The sequence below is a fragment of the Balaenoptera musculus genome, chromosome X (assembly GCF_009873245.2).
Source record: "Balaenoptera musculus isolate JJ_BM4_2016_0621 chromosome X, mBalMus1.pri.v3, whole genome shotgun sequence".
Lineage (NCBI taxonomy): Eukaryota > Metazoa > Chordata > Mammalia > Artiodactyla > Balaenopteridae > Balaenoptera > Balaenoptera musculus.
The window spans coordinates 12,123,329-12,145,434 of record NC_045806.1 but is presented as its reverse complement, the minus strand read 5'-3'; the positions used below and the strand labels follow the sequence as shown (position 1 = coordinate 12,145,434).

The 22,106-nt window shown below is 41.5% G+C and overlaps 1 protein-coding gene across 7 annotated transcripts in view; it reads left to right on the top strand.

Annotated features, from left to right (window-relative positions):
- Positions 1-22,106, top strand: part of PIR (pirin) — a 103,730-nt gene that overhangs the window by 64,194 nt on the left and 17,430 nt on the right. For 6 of the 7 annotated variants that reach the window (XR_005018384.1, XR_005018386.1, XR_005018385.1 and 3 more), the window contains exons 6-7: positions 6,260-6,344; positions 13,830-13,874. Coding sequence is in view for 4 of the 7 variants with exons in the window: in XM_036840465.1 (XP_036696360.1) it covers positions 6,260-6,344; positions 13,830-13,874 (130 nt within the window). In the remaining 3 variants the exon portion in view is untranslated. The remainder of the gene's footprint in view (positions 1-6,259; positions 6,345-13,829; positions 13,875-22,106) is intronic. The other variant, XM_036840466.1, reaches the window with a different exon arrangement.

The window sequence follows — 22,106 nt, the reverse complement described above, 5'->3', positions numbered from 1 at the left end:
CACATGCTGTGCTCCCTTCTCTGCCCAGAAACCTCTTACCCCCAACTCTTCTCATTCGAGGCCTTCCATTCCTCCCCCATTTTATTTTCTCCCCTCTGCCCTATTTATTTCATTTATGGCATGTGTAATTTTATATTTAATTTGTTAAGCTGTCTTCCTTACTAGGAAGTAAACCACAAAGGCTGAGCAGATCTGTTATCCACCGATATACATATCCAATGACTAGCACACTACAGACTCTCAGTCGGTATTTCTTAAATGAGGCAGCTAAGTAATGAATGAAAACATAAATAGGTTAATGAGCAGATATTTTATAAAAAGGGAAATACAAGCGGCTAAATTAATACACCTCAAGCATACAGAATAGTGCCTGGGGCTTCCCTGGTGGCACAGTGGTTAAGAATCCGCCTGCCAGTGCAGGGGACACGGGTTCAAGCCCTGGTCCAGGAAGACCGCACACGCTGCGGAGCAACTAAGCCCGTGCGCCACAACTACTGAGCCTGCGCTCTAGAGCCGCGAGCCACAACTACTGAGCCCACGTGCTGCAACTACTGAAACCCACGTGCCTAGAGCCCGTGCTCTGCAACAAGAGAAGCCACCTCAATGAGAAACCCGCGCACCACAAGAGGAGCCCCCCGCTCGCCGCAACTAGAGAAAAGCCCGCGTGCAGCGACAAAGACCCAACCCAGCCAAAAATAAAATAAACAAATAAATTAAAAAAAAAAAAAAAAAGAATCGTGCCTGGTATATACTAAGCCCTCAATATATTTAGTTATTGTTATTCTTATGTTAATAATATTTAGTAGCACTTGTTAAAATAATATCACCCAAACTAATAGTCAAATTAAAAGAGTTACGAGATATCAATTTCTGCTTCTTAAATAAGCTAAGATTAAAAAAAGATAAGATGGTCACTTATTTGATGAGATGGGCACTTTTTACAGGTAATTACCAACTGATTTGACCAAAAACAGTTTGGATGAAAGCATTTCAGTTAGTGTAACAATTGGTAGAACTGATCTTTTTGTTCAAAAACAGATGCTGCTAGACACTGGTTGTTCAAATATTGGTATCTGTACTGTGGAGGTTGTGCCTTTAGACTTTTTTTTAGGTTAAGTTTTTTCCTGATTTTTTTTCTTTTTGTCTGTTTTTTCAGGCATTTCCAGGTATGTTTTTTCTTTTCCTTTTCTTTTTTTTTTCCCAGCAATTAATCCCTCTCTTCTATTTTTGGACAAGGATGTATTGGGGAAAAAAATTTTAATGTGTAACAACAGGGAATTTATTGGAATGAGTTAACTTTCTAACAATAAGAGATCAGATGAATGAAAAAAAGCCACTATTTGGAGCACCTAATGAGTTGGAAAACGGCCCTGTGGTATAGCAAAATTACGGAGACCAGAAAAGCCAATGACTAGCAGTAGACTTGTTCAGGAAAATTGCTGTTCAGTCACGTCATCGTGTTGACCAGCTAGCGCACTTTTAGCCACATTGCGTTTGGCCATAAACCTGTAGATATCTCAAGAGCCCTATTAAAATGTCTAGACTTTTAGATGTACAATTTCACTGTGAAGGAAAAAAATAGAAATGTGGTCAAAATTTTATGTGCAAAGATGTTCATCAAAAGTTAACAGTGATGCAAAAAAACAAAGAACAACTGTAAAACGAAATGCCCAACGTTAGGGGGATGATCCAACATGAGAGTAAGGGTCCAGGAATAGGTATACGCACTGTTTCTTTCTTTTATAAAATACTGAGGATTTGCACTTGTTACCTTAGAGTAATTTGCTTAAGCAACGTCTAGTAAGATTGAGAATTCAAGTGCATTTCCTGAATAAATCACTGAATCATCAAGGGTTTTCGAAATAGTTCTCAAAAAGATGTGAAAGTATTTATTACAGCTCTGACATGTAACAAATTGCTGCCCCGTGCTTTTAGGGAAGGCCAGCATGGTGGCAAAATTGCAGCATTCAGGGATAAATGGGTGGCAGTTATCTGAAAGGAGCAGTGGCAAGATGAAAGATACTTTCTTTTCTTTACCATGCTTATACGTAGCAAGCAACATAGCACTCTTCTTTTTCTTGGGAAGACGTACTAAGCCACATAGCTTCCATGTGGAAGTGATTTCATCTTCTAATTAAGATCACATTTAAGAGTAAAAGCAGAGGAAGGAAACCAGCTTAACACGGGTATCATACCAAAAGCCAGGGGAAGTGGGAGGTCTTTGAAGGATAGAAGATGAAGGTAGTTCAGGTTCAGAAGGAAGTGGTTTCGTAGACCTTGTTTTTTTGTCTTGCTTGTTTTGTGGTCATTATTGGAGTGGTGTCTTAGACTCATTTAGGGTTTAATTCTGACATATTTATAAAGAGACAGGGCTTGTCTGGATTTGGTAGCACCCCTGTTGTTAGAGGTTAGCCAAAATTTACCCTTCATGTCTCATAAAGAGTTCTGTTACTTCACTTCTAGAAGCCTTGCTTACATGGTATTTGAACTGTAAGATTTTAAGCCATTGGGCTTTTAAAATACAGACTAAAACCTTTAAAGATAAGTTTCCCAAATGCTTTGAACAGGGAATTAAGAAATGAGAAGAAAGACAAAAGAGGAATAGCTTGGGATTTTAGTACCTGTGCAGGCAGTATTAATCAGGACCAAAAAGGAAAAAGAAAGTAATTTCACTGATGGAATTCAGGTGCATTAGTTTGGTACGTGCTGAAACAGATTTATAGAGAAATGTTTTATTCTAGGTTGCCTTGGACCAGTTTATTTTAATCCTGTGGAAATAGATTGAGAGCAAAAAAGAATGATTTGCTTAATTAAATTTTCATTCTATTTTGAGGGTCTATTAATAGTTTAATAATATACATGAAAAGAAACAAAACAGAACTCAGGAAAGAGTGTGCCTAATGGCGATATTTCTTTATAGTTGCAAAGCAGCAGTGTGTGTGATGGAAAAATTAAGTCCAGGTTTGCTCAAAGTGCATTTGAGACTGGCATTATCATCTTTGAGTTAAATGAACAGAATTTACATTTGCTATTCCAGCAGTACCAAGGAAGATCAAAATTTTAAAAAGCAATACCTATCTGCTTTTCAAAAACTGTGTGTGTGTATATATATCCATACATATATGTATACACACACTCATGGGAACAGCTTTCAAATTGAATTTTATCTCAGGATGGATTAACTGAAATAGAATAATGTACATATAGGTTTTGGGTAGTTGATTATTCAAGACGTGTTATATTGAAACCGTCAATGATCTGATTTTCAGTACAAAAAGGAGAGTAGAATCAGAATTCTGTTTTTGGCTATAGATGTTGTGAAAAACACCTTCAAAATGAATTTCAAATTTCCCTGTAGCCCTTTTCACACTGTAAGGCAGTAGGATATATTTGTGGCTTTATAATGTCTCTCGTTGGTTTGTTTATAATTTTGTAAACGAATACGTAAGTACAGAATTCTGTGTCTGTGTGCATACACATAGCTGTGTCCTCGCAGCATTAGAGAGAGAGGTTACTGTTTTGGGGACAATATGGATTAGGTTGAGAAGCTAGAGGCGGGAAGAAAAGAAGAGCTCACCAGGAGGGCAAAGCTGATGGCCGAGGTTGAGGGCAAGAGTAGTGCGGTGAGCCAGCAGCCCCCTACTCACTCCCCACAGCCCTCGTGGCCCTCCCTCGCCCCAGCCACGTTCTCACTTCTCTACAGCTCTAGTCTGAGAAATCAGAAGGGAATTTAAAATATTAAAAAGTGGAGGAAGACATTAAAATTTTCTGACTCCAGATTTCAGAACCAGAAATACACTTCAGCATCAGTGAAGTCCCAACACCAGATTTTCAGATTGAGTGAACTAAGCCCCGAAGAAGATAAAGGCTTTGCTAGTCAGCAGGAAAAGCAATACCAGCATCAGAGGCTCCGGTTTCCAGGTTGGAATGATTTTTATGACCACATTCTGGGAGAATTCTAATAAAAGTTAAACCAAGAGCCTCTTTTTGATTCATGTCCTCGCTGTAGGCAGGGATACTGCAGCAGCCCCGGAGGCAGAGGTTGGGAAAGATGCTTGAACCTTCTTTTTCTGGAAGAGAGCAAAATATTGCCCAGGAAGAGGAGTCATCCGATACTAAGTGAAGTTTCCCCTTGATCTTTTAAGAAGTAATTTTAGAAGTCTTCATCAGGCAAAAGCAGATCCTTTCCAGATGGTGCCTTACGCACCTCATGATGCTAGAGGATCAGACCCTGCATCCCGCGGGTGCTGCCCTTGTTTCATGTGTGTTCCAAGCTCTTCAGATTGATTGGGAATCTTTGGCCTCAGCTTGCCCTTGGTGTCACAGGTCTTTCTGCTTTCATTTATGTATGCACAGGGGAATTTGCCTTTCCAGCTTTTGGAGCTGTGTAGATGCAGCTTGTCCTCCTAAGCCACATAAAACCACGTACCAGACCACTTAAAGCCCAAAGCTTCAATACATGAGACTTTTACAGGAAAGGGAACAATCTTCTGATAGCATTATTTACAATTCTCTATTCTAAAACTTAAAGTACAGACATACACTTGGGCCATACCTAATCACTTGTCGTGAAGAGAGGCATTTTGCTACGTGTTGGTAAAGCAACTGATGAGTATGCTATGTATACTGTAAATAAATTTGTTATTATACATGAGATTTTCCATTATGAAACATCATTCGGTAAATATTTATTCAACACCTACTATGTGACAAGCCCTGTGCATTGGCCCCGGGTGAAAAGGGCAGATATGTCCATGTCCTCAGGGAGTTTACATAGTTATTCGCTGCAAAATGATGCCTTTATCAAGGATAGTAAATAATTCTGGGCTCTGGATTTTCTTTTGTGGTCTATTTACACATGCGTGTTTTTAATGAGTGTAAGCTTTTTGTTAAAATATAACATATACACAGAAAAGTACACAAATCGTGTACAGCTCAGAGGATTTTCACCAAGTGAACTCATCCGTGAAATCAAGAAACAACATTGCCAGGCTCCAGAAGCCCCCTTTTAAACCCCGTTCAGTTACTAACCTTCCCAAGGTAACCACTTTTCTGACTTCTGATACGATAGATTAGTTTTGCCTTGTTTTGAACTTTATAGAAATGGAATCATATGTTATACAATCTGTGTCTGCCTTCGTTTGTTCAACATTGTGCTTGTGAGATTCATCTGAGTTGTTGCATATAGCTGGGTTCGTTCATTCTCCTTGCTGTATTGTAGTCCCTTGTATATATTACAGTTCATTTATCCGTTCTGTCATTAAAGACATTGGGAATATTTCCAGCTTGGGGCTATTGCTGACAGTGTCACTCTCAAGATTTGAGTACATGTCTTTAGGTGGACATGTCTGTTGGGGATACGCCTATTGAGTTGGAATGCTGGGTCATAGATTATGCATATATTCATCTGTACTACGTACTGCCAAACAGTTTTCTCAAGTGTTTACATCAAGTGACAGTCCCACCAGCAGCGTATGAAGGTTCCAGTTACTCCACATCCTTGCCAAATCTGGCGTTATGTACTTTTTCATCTCTGTGTGTTTTTTAAGTTACAAAAAATAAGTAGAACAGAACCACGGGGACTTTGTGATAAACAATGAAACATCATAAAGTTTATGGCAACAGTGATAATCCCTCAGATTTTGGTCTGTGCCAATGATTCAGAATGGTATTATATTGAATTACAAACTCTGCTTAACTGTTGATCGAATCAAAGCCACTGTTTACAATGGAAAATCCTGCAAAAGTGGGTCTTTCTTACATTTTGAGCTGTGGCTTTTTCAGGCCAGCAGCGTTGGACCACCTGTTTATGCAAGAGGGCCAAGTTAGAACAAATAAAAATATTTACAGGCTGCTCTCTTTGAATTTCAAAATAGACATGGCTTTATTGAGACCTGGGGAAGAAACATGCATTTGATGTGCATTAACCTACCATATTCAGTAGAAGGGTAGAAGTGAGAAAGTTGGAGCAGCTATTAGGCAGTAAACTATTGACATTGGATCATATTTGAGAAAGGGCTGTAGGGAGACAGCTGTCATCTGGAAATTAGCTTGTCAAGCTAGGAGGGCTAACTTTTAGACTAGACCCTCAGAAGGGGGCTATATTGGCCGCCCATCCTCCCCGCTTTAACGGCATCTCCCAAGGAGGAATTGTATATGTTAATGGATCCAGACTCCAGGCCCATGACAGAGGGTCCAGCTGAAGTAAAGATGAACCTTATTCTTGGAAAGATGCTGATGATTTCCTTTTTCTTTTCAGTCCAAGATTTACACTTACACACCAACTTTATATTTGGACTTCAAATTGGGCCAAGGAGCAAAGCATTCCCACCCTATTCCTAAAGGTATGATGGGCTCTGCAGTTTAGTGATCATTTCAGGGGGAAAAAAAAAACACAAGGGGCTGCCTTCTCTGGAATGGACTTGTTTCTGAACCTCAACACAAAGTTCTATGAACCTTGTTTACGTTTAATTACGTTTAAATTAGCAAATACTGCTTGAGCTTTTCAAGTTAAGAAAATCAGGAGGAATTCATAGAATGTTAGGGCTGAACCGTTGGGGCCGCCCCTCATTTTATCATTGTGAACGCTGAGACCCAACAGATGCGCTACTTGCTCAAGGCCACATGAGGACTCGCTGGACACGGCAGGACATTTACCCAGGTCTCCTGACTTCTGGGCCACCTTCGACTCACAGAGTTCCTGGAGGGCAATCCAATCTGTGTTAGTTATGAACAAGTGCATTCTTGATTGAGGTACAGCTTTTGTTATGGAGGATTTACTTTTAAGTCGTCGTTTAAATCCAAAGAACAGTTAGAAAACTGCCAAGTGTTTAAGGCCAGTTTTATTTTTAAAAATGGCCACCCCTGAGGTCATTAGGCATCAACCTCGGACCCATTCTTTTCTTCTTTGGATTTTTTCATTCTGGCTATTTTTAAGTACAGAAAGATTTTTTACATGAATGCATATGCCTACCTTCATGCGTAATTTTTATAACAATAAATGTGATAGCACGTGTGCTTGAAGATTTAGTGCTGTGGGTTTTTCTTTTACTTTCGAGTTTGTTTTCCTCTAAACCCTTTCCCTCCCTCATCCACCCATAGCAGTATCCTCCCTGTATATCCCAGATCTGGAGTAGATGCCAGATATATCCTTGAATTAGATCTTACAATGTTTTTCTCAACACTTACTCTTCTCCGCTTTCATATATGTGCATGTAAATACACACACATACAGGGTTATTTTGTCCTTGTTTTACTAAAATGGAATCATACCAGAAATATGTTTTTTGCATCTTGCTTTTGTGACCAGACAATACCTCATGGAAATTCCTCCGAGTCTGCTCGTATGGCTTGGTTGAACGGCGACGTTCTACGCCATGGGTTGACTACGATGCATTTAGCTCTTCCCTGTCAGCGGGTGCTCCCTTTGTTCCCTGCGCTTGGCTACTGCACACTGGTCTGCACTTTCTCCATGACCCCACCAACACTTGCGTGTGTGGTTCATGTTAATTTTGACTCTGCACTCCGCTGCCACCCTATATATTGCCTCATAAGAGAATGTGTATCTGTCAGTTTACAGAGCTGTACTTCTAGATTATTTTGTCATTATGAATTTTAAACCTGAGATTTGTTTTCAAAAATGTTTTGGAATGCATACAAAAACAAGTAGCTTAGAAATGCATGTATATCACTGAGTCGCTGTAAACCCACTTTAAACAAGTCTGTTATAAACCCAGTTATGCAGAAGAACCTTTCTTTTCCAATATGTCACTTCCAGTTACCGTGTGTTCTCCCCCCTCCCGTGCCCTCACCCCCCGTTATACAGTCATACATGGCTTCATTGCGTTAGGTGACAAGTCTGACGTTTGAGGCTTCCCTGTCCAGTGCCAGACAAACAATTAATTCAGGTATTATAAAGCACTTATTATTTACAGACTCAATAGCACTGGCTGCCTGTAACCCAGCATATTGGCTAGTAAAATTATACTGTACAAATTTTATTATCAAACCATTCAAGTCAAGCTCACCTTTTGTCTTTTTTTTTTTTTTAACCGCCTTTCCAAGGTCAAATTCCAGTATAAAGTTCAAGGACTGTCTAAATTCATTTTATTTGAGTGCTTTGTTGCATCAAATATTCCTTGAAATGTGTAGCCCATTGGCTGGGTCCTGATCATGTTTTGTTGATAATATTTTGATTGTTTTGCTACTCATGGTAAAGGGATTTGAAGTGGATGTCTGGGTTATGTTTGGCTTTTGGCATAAGCTTTGCAATGTAACTAATGTTGACTTTGTTGCATCATTACCAAACTAAAGGGATAGAAATAGAGGCATACACTGCTACCATCCCATTTCTGACACCAGGAAAAAGCATATGTCCCAAGGGACATCCAGTTAAGGGAGACTGGAAACATTTCTCATGAGTCAGACAGGTTTTATCTGAATTCCATCCCATAAATAATATTGGAATCGATTTTTACCATCTCTTTATTTCCTTCGGGCAAGGCACGTTTCTGTAGGGTTGTGCTAATCTTGCAGAAAACAGATGTTTCATGCAGTGATGATTTGGAAGGCACTTGATATCAGGAATTGAGCTAGATGGTGCATCACTTACAAAGAATCCAATCTGTTGAGTACCAGATTCCTCTCACATTTTTCCTGTTGGTTCTTGGCTAAAATAAGAATAAGTAGTTGTGTTTTTTGTTTTTTGTTTTTTTGCAGTGACTTTTACCATCTCTTGCAAAGCAGTCTGATTTCCCTTGCTGCAAACTGATATACAGATAACACTGTGTGTTATCATTCATTGAGAAGGAAGTAAATCTGTATTTCTAGGAAAATATCAATCTTTGCCAAGAAACTTGTGCCTTCTGGTCCTCCTGTCCCCTTTGTCTTCTGACTGACTGCATCAAAGTTGGACCCTCAACAAGCACTCTGTTTGTTTTCTCCATCTTCCTTCACAGTATCCCTGCTACTTGGCATTTAAAAGCATGATCTGGAATGTTAAAAAATGGAGGATTGTTATGGTATCGGAAAACTTAATTTTGCTTCCCTCAAGTTTTAACTTTTCTTTAGAGTATATGTACATCAGTCAACAAAATTTCTTTAGAGAACATATAGCTTATCGCATTATTCTGTGGTAAGCAGAATAATGGCCCCACGAAGATGTCCACGTCCTAATCCTGGAACCTTTGAATGTGTTACCTTACATGGTATAGGGGATGCTGCAGGTGTGGTTAAGTTAAGGATCTTGAGATGGGGAGATTAGCCTGGGTAATCCAAGTGGGCTGATGTAATCATAAGGATCTGTATAAATGAAAGAGGGAGATGGGAGTCAGAGTGAGAGAGAGAGAGATGGGACAATCGAAGCAGATATGTACAACGAAAACTGGTTGGAATCTACTAGGCCCAAGATGGCAGAAGGTTTGACTTCCTGTAGACCTTGAGCCTCATCATTCGCTCATTGTAATACGTTAGCATGTTAATGACACACCCACAGTTGCCGTGACAATTCCGAGGTGGACCATAAAAGGCCAGAAAAATGGGCCGTGGCCCAATTCCTGGAAATCCCCGCCCCTTCCCCAAATTAGCTGGAATACTCCTCCCACTCGTTAGCCTATATTACCCAGCCCATAAAATCTAACCACCCCATACCCTAGAGGCCTCTCTTGCCTTCTGAGATGGACCGCACTCTGTCTATGGAGCACACATCTCCCTGAATAAATCTGCTTTCACTCTACTTCAGCTCCCTCTTGAATTCTTTCCTTTGTGAAGCCAAGGACCCTCACTTGGCAGCCCGTCCCAGGGACTCGGATGAGACCTGGGGCGTGACCATTCTCTCGTGCCCCCTTCTCCTGCAACGAAGTCACATTCTCTGGCTGTAGAAAACTGATTGGAGGCAACCAGTTAGGGGCTGTTTCTCTCACCTATGTGATTTTATCTGTAAAAGAGAAGAAAGATATGAAATAAATATGCCAATGTCTATGTTCATTGTTTCATCCTTTGTGCTCTTCTGAACTAAAATACTAAAGTATTGAAAATAAACAAAAACCAGTCTCTAAAGTTGAGAGGGAAAGGGATTAACAAAGAATGTGGTCTAATGATGAGGACACATCAGACAAACCCAAACTGAGGGACATTCTACAAAATAATGGGTCTGTACTTTTAATGAAGAAAATGACTGAGGAACTATTTCAGATGAAAGGAGATTAGGCATGACAACTAAATGCCGCATGTGAACCTGGATTCCATCCTGGCCTAGACATGTTTTTTTCTTTTTGCCCTAAAAAGCATTACTGAGACAACTAGCTCAATTTGAATATCTGTACATAGCTAATAGTATTGTATTAATGGTCATAATTTTTTAACTGATGTTGTATTAATTTCATAATTTTTATAAGTGCACTAGGGTTACGTTGGAAAATATCCTTGTTTTTAGGAAATTATTTCAAGGTAAAGGGGTATCATGTCTCCAAGATTACTCGCAAATATTTCAGAAAAAAAAGAATGATGTATATTTCTAGAGAGAATGTTAAAGCATATGTGATAACAGGTTAGCTTTTGGAGAATCTGGGTGAGTGGTGTACGGTAATTATACTATTTTTGTAACTTTTCTGTATGTCTGAAATTATTTCAAAGGAAAAATTAAGAAATAATTTGGTGGAATGAGGAGGGGGAAGGGAAGACCCGGTGGGTCTGCCTCCTGTCCAGGAGGCCAGGCATGAGGTCCATGGTGAGTGAGCTGCCTACCCAAGCTGAATGCAGAGCTATCTGGGGGGAGGCTCTTAGGAACCAGCACTGCTTTGAGGTGTGGCATCTGGTGTGACCCAGAGTTTGGGTAGAGGTTTCTTCTCTCCTTAGCCCTGTTCCCCTCTCCCCTTCCAAACCCAGAGCTGACCTTTGTCATGGATTTGGCGTGCCACCAAGTCATGTTTTTCTACTTTCTCTACACATACATGTATAAGCAGCCATTGGAAAGTTCTTTGAGATAATGAACTTAAGACTGAGGGGGAAGGAAAATGAGCTGGGTTAAGGCAAGGAATGTAGGCCAAGAAACGCTCTCACTAGGGATGTTTGCAAGAATTGGGAACCTCCCTGGAAATGAGAGCAAATGCCACAGAAAATGATTTACATGTTTAAAAGAAAAGTTTTCCACGTCTTCTGTTGGACTGAAGGAGGGCTGACATAAATGTGTTGCCGATTAAACCAAGCTACAGGACCAGGGGTAAATGTGACCTTCAACCCAACTCCTGTTCGTTGTCATTGACTGAGGGAGGGAGGGGAAAGAGCTTCCCAGCTGTGAAGAGCCAGTAGCTTGGAGACCACAGTTGCAGGGCCTGTGACCTCAGACAGAAATAAATACGCCAGGATGGTGTCCATTCCTGGTGCAGGACAGAAAAGTGGGAGGAAAGATAGGGGAACAAAGAAAGATGAGAAGGACCTGAAAATCTCACAAGAGAACTCTTTGATGATACAATCCTGCTCTTGGCAGAGAAGGAATTCCAAAAAAATGTGGTAGTTCATAAACATATAGTAAGCATTCACGTGATTTGGCTCTTGTTTTGCTATAGCTTTAAGAAAAAATGCTTAGTGGGAATTAAACTAGTTTAATAGAAGCAAGTGCAGATAGACAACATGATAAAAAGAAGGAAAAAAGGAAATTGCCCTCTTTTCCTATTTTATTCCCTGTAACACTCTGTGCCTTCTAGCCGGTAGCATGAATTGTGTTATTAATGGTGAAGGTGGAGCCTGTATCCTAATGGAAGACTTTTGCAAGGAGTAACAATAGGTGAATGCACATAATACATTGAGTTGGCCATTCCTTTAAGCAAATGTTTGGTCCTTCTGGATAAAAGATTTAAAAAGATAAAAAGAGAAAGAAAACAGACCGTGGCAATTATGTGTAGACTAGTTTTCTGCTTGAAGGGTGAGTAGGAATGAAGCAAAGGGGGTGGAGGAGAAATGAGATTAGAACAATCAAAATGATTCCAAATAAAACCCCACTTGAACAATTGAGAGCTTTGAGGTTCTGTCAAACTTGGAAACCATTAATTTTTTAATACCTTTCAACCATGAGGAGAGGATCGATTATGTCAATCACAACACGTCCTTGCAATGGAATGCTTTGCAGTCTTTCCCAAGGATGAGTTATTTCTCTGTGTTTTGGAAAGGTATCCAAAATAGAACACTGAGTTCTAGTTTTTAAGCAAATAATATATAGTACATAAAAGAGAAAAGAAACTGAAAACACAAATACCGAATTGCTAATGATATTTATGGGCTGGGAACAGTTAGCATGTGTTTTCAGCATCTAGCACGAACCTCCCTCCCCGCAAATTGGACAATGTGAAGACCCCTGGCTGTGCCTTCGTCTTTCTGTCTCCACCCACAACAAGTACACCTGAGTGGTAGCTGGTCACTGGATGATGGGAGGCCGAGCTCAGAAGACTGAGCCAGTGGGTCAGTAAGGGAGCAAAAGAGCGAGTGTGCTCTGAGCAGATAGACTTAATTCCAGAGCCCTTACACTCATTCTCGTAAAATCTCGGGGAGGAAAAAGTGTGAAATAGGAGGATGAAAAAAATATCGTCTGGCATCCACCCGAGTGTCTTGTCTTTGTTTTGCCATCCTTCAGGCTTTCCGAAGCAGACTCAGTTTATGTTAAGTTTGATCAGTCATGCCTTATCACGTGGGCCTCTCTTGCACTTTTCAACCCACCTGCCAGCACAGCCACATCCCTAGAGTCTACTTTGTCCTCTGTGATTCTTCCATGCCTGCCGTGGTTTTGTTTACTCTGCCACCACGTTGACTCTCTCACAGACTCCAGTCTGGGTCCTGCCCTTGTACCTTGGACTCGGCCCCGCATTCCCTTCGCAGATCTTGTTTTCTCCCAAAGGCACATGGAGTGATGTTCTGATTCTGTTTTGAGCTGGCTACTCCTACATTCATGTCTCTCAGTGGCACTGCAGCATCTCCTCTGGGCCATAGGGACAATACATAAATATCCGTGGAAATCCAGTGCTCATTCCAAGAGGGCAGATAGCGGGTTGTCACTTAAAACTGTTTGGAGGGGACTTCCCTGGTGGCGCAGTGGTTAAGAATCCACCTGCCAATGCAGGAGACACAGGTTCAAGCCCTGGTCCGGGAAGATCCCACATGCCGCGGAGCGGCTAAGCCCGTGCGCCACATCTAAGGAGCCTGTGCTCTGGTGCCCGCGAGCCACAACTACTGAGCCCACGTGCTGCAACTACTGAAGCCTGTGTGCTCTAGGGCCTGCGAGCCAGCCACAACTACTGAAGCCCGCGCGCCTAGAGCCCGTGCTCCGCAACAAGAGAAGCCACCACAATGAGAAGCCCACGCACCGCAGCGAAGACGCAACACAGCCAAAAACAAACACAAAAACTGTTTGGAGGCCCAAGGAACTGAAGATAAGCCAGACTGGTGTGTTGTAGTTATTAACATGATGTTCGACCTGGAAGGAACAGCTTGTTTGTTAGTACAGCTGTTGGCATATAGATATATAGCCAGTGAATAGCACACTGTCTACTTGGGTGGCTCTTGAATACTTGAGGCCAAGTCGTTTAGGTTTTGGGGTGTGTGTGTGTTTGTGTGTGAACGCGTGCATGTGGGACTGTGTTTAAAACTGTTTACAGCACTTAAGTTTTAAAATGTATATATATCTAAAAGATTTCATCTTCAAACCTTTTGTATCTGTAACTTAATATAAGTTTATATATTTGTATGTCATATGTAGAGTATTAAATATTTGATATTGTTATCTCTTTGTTCCTTTTGGCATTATGGACACTAACCTTTTAATGTCGCTGGTCCCTTTTCAGGGTGGACAAGCTTCATTTATACCATATCTGGAAATGTGTATATTGGTAAGTGATCAGTCTGTCGCTTTGGGCTCAATTGCAATATCATTTAAACCACTGCCAGGAAGGAAAGGTAAGATGAAACCTTTCGTGTAATTGAATACTATGTTTCCTCCTGTTCGGCACCAGCCCCCTGTACATCCTGGTACATCCTGGTACCCCCAGGGCAGGGCACCTCTCAGCTTCCAGTATATTCAGTGAGGGAGGAGAATAGGAACACCAGACATGATAGCAGCCATTTTACTGTGGCCTGTGTGCAAATGTAAGGTCCAGGCGCAATTATGTGGGTTGACAGCTTGCTAGGATGTTGGCAAGCCCCATACTGATAAAGGGATGGAGCTTTAATGGGCTGCAAGGGGAGCAGGAGTCTATCTCCTGGGAGGTGGAAGGAGGTGAATTTGCAGTCCCAGGTGCTTCTGAGAAACCTCGAAGTCGGTTTTCTTTTATTCTAAGGGGTTGTGTATGTGTCACTTGTTGAGTCTAGTCTAGAAGGGATGTTTGAGACCCAGTCAACTCTCGTTTTATAGATGAGGTATGTAAAGTCTAGAGAAAGTTATTAAACTTGCCAGAATTATGCATTGGTAGACCTGGGACCAGAACCAAGGGCTTGTCAATTCCACTCCCTGTGCCCCACCCCATATCCTTTGTACGATGACAACACAGGAACCACACCATCTAACTTGTCTTTTCCAGTCTAAACCCTTTAGCCAGCCCAGCGGTACAAGAGCCAGGAGCGGTGGGAGAGTGGAGCTTGTAGAGTAGGCTGGCTCCTGCCTGCATCTACTCCCACTCTCCGCATCCTCCTAGAAGCAGCATGGAGGCCAGGAAAGGTCGCTGTAGGTTTGTCAGAAAACTGCTGTAGCAGATGCCATTGGTGCCCTCCCCACACCCACTGGGCCTTAGCTCCTCAGGGCCCACTGACCGACTTCCAACTGCCAGTAGTACCTGTGTTTCTTGGCCTGAGGCTTTCTCTGAATCCTGGGAAGGCTACTCTGCCCCAATCAGGGCAGGATGAAAGTGCTAAGGAAGCTGCCTTGCCCCTCAGGTGGGATAACGCTGAGGCCTGTGTGTGAGGCCTTTTCCTAGAGTCTCCTGGAGGCGTTATGTTCAAGCTACCCATGTGAGCGTCCTTGGTAACACATCCTTCATTGTCTGCCTTCCCTTTCCTGTCTGACTTTCCCAATTCCTGGACTGGTGTTTCCTGGGACTGCCTCCAAGATAAACTCCCTGGACTCAAATATGCACCTCAGGCAGTGCTTCTGGGAAAACCTACAGTAGGAGAACCAGCGTCGCTTCTCCCCTTCCCTGCCCCTCTTGAACAGTGATGGTGCTGTGGATGGGGTGAGGGGGATGGAGCCGAGCAGCTGGCCGCTCCCAGGTGCAGGCCAAGAATCCCATTCCTGAGGCCCTCTGTGGTTGGAGCTCTCTACCCCAGCCTGTAGCAGAGCCTCCTCAGCAATGAGCTTGCTGCCCTAGCACGGCTACGTCCTTGCCCCACGCTCCCAGCCCCAGACAGCTGGCTCACTGATACTGTCTGCTCAGGGCTTGCAGGCTACACCCGAAGCCATTTAAACCATTCTTTATAGTCTCCAGAAGGGCAGTTCAATTGCCTGAAATTAATCTTCTGAAAAATAGTGGTACCACAAGCTCGTGTATTTTGATTTTATACCATAGAAATGGGCTTAGTTCCTCTTTCATTGATTAGCATTTCAATTATGATTCAGAAGCAAAATTCATTTATTTCAGCATTTGAGAAAGTGTGAAAACAATTTAGTAGTGGTATCACAAGTCCTTGGGCACACACATTAAACTATATTAACCATCTGGAAGGGATGAAGCGTCATTTGTTTTTATGATCTTTTGAAAATCTTGGTTATCACATAATACTTTCTAAAATGGAGTAAAAGCCATTTTTATGGAGGTAGCACCCCTGACTTAGGATTTCAAGAGAAATAAATAATCTGCACAAATGGAAAGTAATAAAGCACATGGATTCTGAGGTGCTGAGGATACCAGAAATGTGTAGAATGAGAAAGGACAGGGTCAGCAAGTTTTCTGTAAAGGGCCAGGTAGCAACTACCTTCATCATTGCGGGCCATACAGTTTCGGTTGCAGTGACTCCTTCCTGCCTTTGTAGCACAAAAGCAGTCACAGGTGATACATAAATAATTGGGATGGTTGTTCCAATAAAACTTGATTTATGGCCACTGAAATGTGAATTTCATATATTTTTCATGTGTCATGAACTACTACTCTTGGGATTTTTTTTAGCCTTTTGAAAACATAAAAACCTTTCTTAGCTTGTGGGCTCTACAAAAGCTCACATTTGATTTTGGTTTTATAGGCAAGGAAAATTTTTTCCTCTACTGTTCTAGGTTCTTTTTGGCTGGGCCATGAGTTAGATTGACATAAGACAGGTTAACAGGAGAAAAACAAACTTAATTACATAGGTACAGGGGTCCCATAAAATATGAGACCCAAGGGCAAGTTGGGCAGATGCCATCCTGAGCTAAAGAATGAGATAGGAACCTGAGGCTTCAAAGGGGAGGAGAGTAATTCACAGGATGATAAGAAGAGCAGATGTTTGGTAATTAGATGTTTGCCCTGCCAGCCAGGTAGGTCATTCAGAAGAAAGTTATCTCTGGTAATAGCTCTCCCTTTGAACCAGGCCCCTTATCTAAATTCTTTAAGGCAGTTAAGAGAGTGGTTGGAAGCTCTTCTTGAGTCTTTTGGGCCTTGACTGTCTTCAGCTCAAAACAATCTGCGTGCCAAAGCGGCACATCTTGGGGAGTCTCATTCTGAACCCCTTCAGTTTAAATGGCATTGTAGAGGTTGAAGGGGAGAAAGATTAACAAATAATCTTCGAACCCTGTTTGAATCAGTAGTTACAGCCTTGTTTCCTGACAGACCTTTAGTCCAAGAATTTAACAAGTGAAAAGGTCAGTGGTTCGAGGGGTAAGAATGACTTATACATCCACTTGTTTTTCTCGAGGTGAGGCAGGATTTTCCTGAGTCATCTCTATTCACTGGCCTGGTCACCTCTCATGACCATGAGCCACAAGTGCAAAACATCTGGCAGGAAATGGGGTCACGGTCTGTAGTGTTGGAGCAAACTTGCATCTGTCCAGGGTAAAGTGGACCATGGAGAGAATCTAGCTCGCGAAACTGCCCTCTTGGGAATCTGCTTCAGCCAACGAATAGCTGGCCAGGTGACCTCATTTGAATTTCATCTCCTTCCCTTCCTCCTCTTCACCCCCTAACAGAGATATTAATGAGAAAAACAAAAGGGCAAGAGCAAATCACCAGAAAAAAAGAAACAACAAAGCAGAAATAGCTATTGAATGTGTACTGACCTATAAATCTATAGAGAGAATCCAAAAAATGCTCTCTGACTGTATTGCCTCAATTTTATCTTGCTTATAAAACCAGGATGGCAGCAGGCAACCACAGATGGCAGGAACTGATAAGCAAGTAGTTGTCTTAAATGTCATGTACCTCCATTCTGTTGAAATAGATGTTATAAGTATGTACTTAATGTATGGGGCTGGAATAAAGAGACTGCAGTTTGGCTTGAGAAAGTAGTCTGGGGAGATTCCATAAGTGGAGATTAGGATGACTGTTAAAAATATTAATTGGGGCTTCCCTGGTGGTCCAGTGGTTAAGACTCCATGCTCCCAGTGCAGGGGGCCTGGGTTCGATTCCTGGTCAGGGAACTAGATCCCACATGCCACAACTAAAAAAAAAAAGATCCCGCGTGCCACAGTGAAGATCCCGCGTGCGGCAATGAAGATCCCACGTGCCACAGCTAAGACCGGTGCAGCCAAATAAATAATAAATTAAAAAAAATATTAATTGATGCAGGAAGTACTTAAAAGATGGACATCAGTAGATTTACTTTTGTAAGGACAGGTGGAGTTTTGAACGTTAGAAAATGCTGGACATTAGCTAGTTGTCTAAGTTAGATATTTTAAAGTTCATGGTCAGTATAGTGAAGTCATGTAATTGCCCACTAAGGGCACCCTGAAGAAGAGAAGGAATTAACAGAACTAAAATAAGACAAATAGAATTGGTACTTCCTTATTTAAGAGTACTTAGAGATGTTTTATGGTTTTCCAGGATCTTCCTAATTTTTGATACATTGTGGTTTTTTTCAAGCCTTCTGACTGTTGAATAGTAGCTTTAAAAATTGTGCAGGAGAGAGATCTTTGACAGCAGTCTTTTACTGAGTCAACAAGTCCTTTGACCAGCCCCCAGCTGAAATCTTGTGCAGTATATGATTTAAAAACAAAAAAAGAAAATAAAACAACATGGTCAGAAAACCAGTAGATCCCAAGGATATTAGCTCTAAACCCCTTCCCTGCAGCTGAGATGAAAATGACATTACATATCAACACAGAGATCAACAGGTTACCGGAGTTTATATCCTGTGTCCCTGAAGCTTGGGACAGTTTATCAGCTTGGATGCCAGTCCCCTAGAAGAACCAGTATCAAATATACTGTTGGGGCTTAGAAATTATATTTAGAAATCTAAAAATATTTGTGGTTATTGAGATGACAACTAACTGGTTTATGTGGGTAGTAAAATGTTTCAAACTTATTTGAATAAGTAATTATTCATGCTCACTTGTGCTCTGCCCTTTGCTTCTGGTTCTGGGGGGTATTAAAAAGTATGACACAGCCCCTGGATCTCAATAAAGGTGGGGAAACACACTAGGAGCCCTCCGAGTTGACCTCCACTTACCCAAAATGAACTGGACTAAGCAGCGCGCCTCATTTCATGCGGAATACGTTGAATGAGGTGCCTGAACCCCCAGGATGATCGGCTCCCCTGGTCCACCTGCCCCCTGCTACTCCCCCTGGCAAGTTGAAGTGGACTTAAAGGCAGGTGTGATTGTTCTCTAATCTGTTTATGCCAGTTGCACCAATGATTGCAATTATGCGATTTAATTAAATAATATTTAAATTAACGAAATAAGCTTGAAAAGAGAGTTTGTATTTCTAGAGCAACCAAAGTCAAATGCTTTGTAAAAGTACATTGCTAAAGAAAACTCTTCGAATTAGTATGGTAGAGATGACAGTAAAAGATTAGGGGAAACTGTGATGATCTAGAAGGATTTCAGTGGTGCACTATGGTATGCTTTATAAAGAAAGGCAGTGTGCTTCAGTCCAATTTCTAAAAATTGGCAAATGGATGCACATTTACAATTTAATTTAAAGTAAAATGTTGGAGGCAGCTTAATCTTTTTCAATTAATGATCCGGATTGCATCAGATAAGAAGGCTTCAACCGTACATACAAAATTGATGATATCAAAATCTGTGATAGAAGTACCAGAATGTACGGAACAGAGGGTAAATGGGAAGAGAAGAAGAAAAAGGAAATCTTGTGTATGGGGAGAAGTTTCGCAGCAATAAACCACACACTGAAGATGCAGCACTAACTTTAAAATGTTTTAAAGTATTTTGCCCTTTTATGACTGTTTACGCAAACAAAAATATTTGCAATTCAATTGTTTTCAGTTAAATTTTCTTTAACTGCACTGTTAGATTTAACATTCTTGGCAAAGCTTCCCAATGGAAACTATTTATTATCTGATTTGGCTCGATTTATAATTGAAAGTAGTCAGAACTAATAAAATATATTTTCTTTGAGACGTATTTTAGGTTCAGGAGATAACCAGATGGGTGAAACAGCATAGAAATGACATGAAGATGGAATCAATCTTTGCTTTCTGTGATCCTGCTTTAAACATTTTATAAAATAATACAGAAGCTAAAGGTACACTTAGAATGATTAATCTTAAAAACCTGACTTTCCAGTGTCTATAAAAAGGGTTTGCCTTATGGTGGAGCATTTCAAATGGCCTCTTCAGAATCAATACTGTGATTCCTCTCCTAGATCAGCAAGTAGAATGAGCGGAAATTGCATTCCGTATAAAATTAGAATGAGAGCTCTTAGGGAAGCATGAACTCTGTTTCTAAATTAAGATTTTCTCATAGACCAATGAACGGCAGTCGAGCAAGCTACCCTGATAGGAGGTGCAGAGAAATCCCAGTTCAGCATTATTTTTGAGAGCTGCCTCTTGCCAGCTCACTCCATTAAAACATAGTGAAGGGGCTTTATAAACCATTTTGGTCTCTGTATCATAAAACATCCTACATGATAAAATTAGGGGTCAGGGGTAGACCACGTGGGTAATGGGTGTTACATATGAATTCATTGAAGATAAAGACATGGTTCATTGCTCCCAGGGAATCTCAGTAAAGCACACTTAATAAAATGCTGCTTTATATCACAGTTTAAAATATTACCCCAATCTAAATGAGATTATTCTTAGACTCCGAGACCCCTCTTTTTATGGCCACATCCTTGCATGAGTGGAAAATCAGCGGAGTTCTATCATTCACTGCCGTGACATCTGTTAACCTAAATCCTTGGGGGAGAAGAAACCTTCAGTGATGTGCTGGGGCTCGCTCTTGGCAGCTCGCAGGAGCAGGTTGTGTACCTCTTCCCAGGCTTCAGATTGGTAGCTTGAAATTGGCTACAGCGGCGGGAGCATTTAAACCATGGAAATTGGCACACAGTACAAATCAGGTTTGTTTTTCCCCTTGTCCCCGAAAGCCGGTTGGTAAACATTAACTAGCACACCACTGCCTCTGAGACAGAAGTTCCTAAACTTTTTGTGCCATGAACCCTTTTGACATTTGCCAAGGCCCCACCTCTGAACAATGTTTTTTTTTTTTTAATTCAATGGTGTCATTAAAAGGTTAAAAGAACAAGTCTGTGATACAGTTCCATGTGTGCTTCTCTGATGACATTTGAAATAACATGATCCAGAAGCAGGTCTACTTCAAATTGTTAAGTAGTGATTAACATAAACTTATTTTGAGATCTTTACAATGCTAATGTGATATGAAAATATCCGTGATTTCTACTGGAAACAAAATCATTGGTCTAGCTAATACTGCTGTGGTTTTCTGGCTGCAGTCATGACTGAAAGAAAGGCCACATTTCAGTTAGGTGTTCGTGAAAATAAAGATGTCATTTGTCTCCCTTGCAAGTCCATGATTGCTCTGAATTCTATCCATGGACCCCTTGGGAACACATTGGCTCCAGGTTAAGAAGTCCTCTGTTAGAATCCTGTTTCACGTTTGCAAGCATCAGAATGAACCCTGCTGCTTCATGTAGGTTATCTCCAAAGTGGAGGTGAAAGAGAGGCCTTCTCTAGAAAATATGACTGTTTGAACTCCAGTCAGTATTCACAAAATTCACAAATTATGTTTATATGGTAATTCCTCAAGCTACTGTTTTCGCTTAAATAAGTGCTTCCATGTTGATTATTCAGCTTTAGCTGTATCATGTCAGGTGAATGCCCTTTTTTTTTATAGTCCAGAATGTCATGCAGACATCGTTACGGGCTTCTCAGCCTGCCTGCAGTCTTCTCTCTGTTGTCTGTGCACGTGTCTGGTTTTCAGTCAGCTGAAAGGCCCAGCCGCGTCCCACCTGCCACCTCCTGTGGCCGTTCAGGCCGCTGCATTATGCTGCTCCTAGGGAGAATCGTGTTCTTCGGCTCTTCTCTCTCCCATGGTTGCCCAATCTTTCTTTCTCAACTCCACCTCTCAAACCCATCCCTATCTTTCTGTGTCCACTCTCGCAGTTCAGACTGGAATTCATTTCCACTGAGACTGTTACAATAAACTCCTAACAGGTCATCCTAACTTCAGTCTTGCCCTCTCCAGTTTATTCTGTGCTCTGCTTTCAGTTATTTCTCCAAGACACAGATCTAACCATTTCCCACACACACCCTTTCCTCAGAGGTCCTCCATTTTATATGGATAAGCATGGCCTTCATGTCTTCCCTTGACCTGAAGCAAGTGTGCATTGCCGTCATTCCTCCCAGCAGAATGTTCCAGCAATGATAGAAGGTTCACCCGGGCATGCCCTGCACATTGCCAGCCCCTCACCTTTGCACAGTCTGTCCTCTTGTCTAGAGCACCCTTCATCCTAGCTTTGCCTTTTATCGGTCTATCTGATCCTGCAGAGCTCTGCAGGCCCTGTTCTCTCTTTGAACTTTGTTTATTCCTTTCTTGTTGCCTTTAACACACAATTTCATTTGTATTATTTTTTTCTGTTTCATCTGTGAGCCTTAATATAGAAGGGATGGAAATATATCCATCCTGAAACCTCCCCACTCCTGCAGCATTTAGCAGAGGGCCTTGTACATAGTTCCATAGCTGT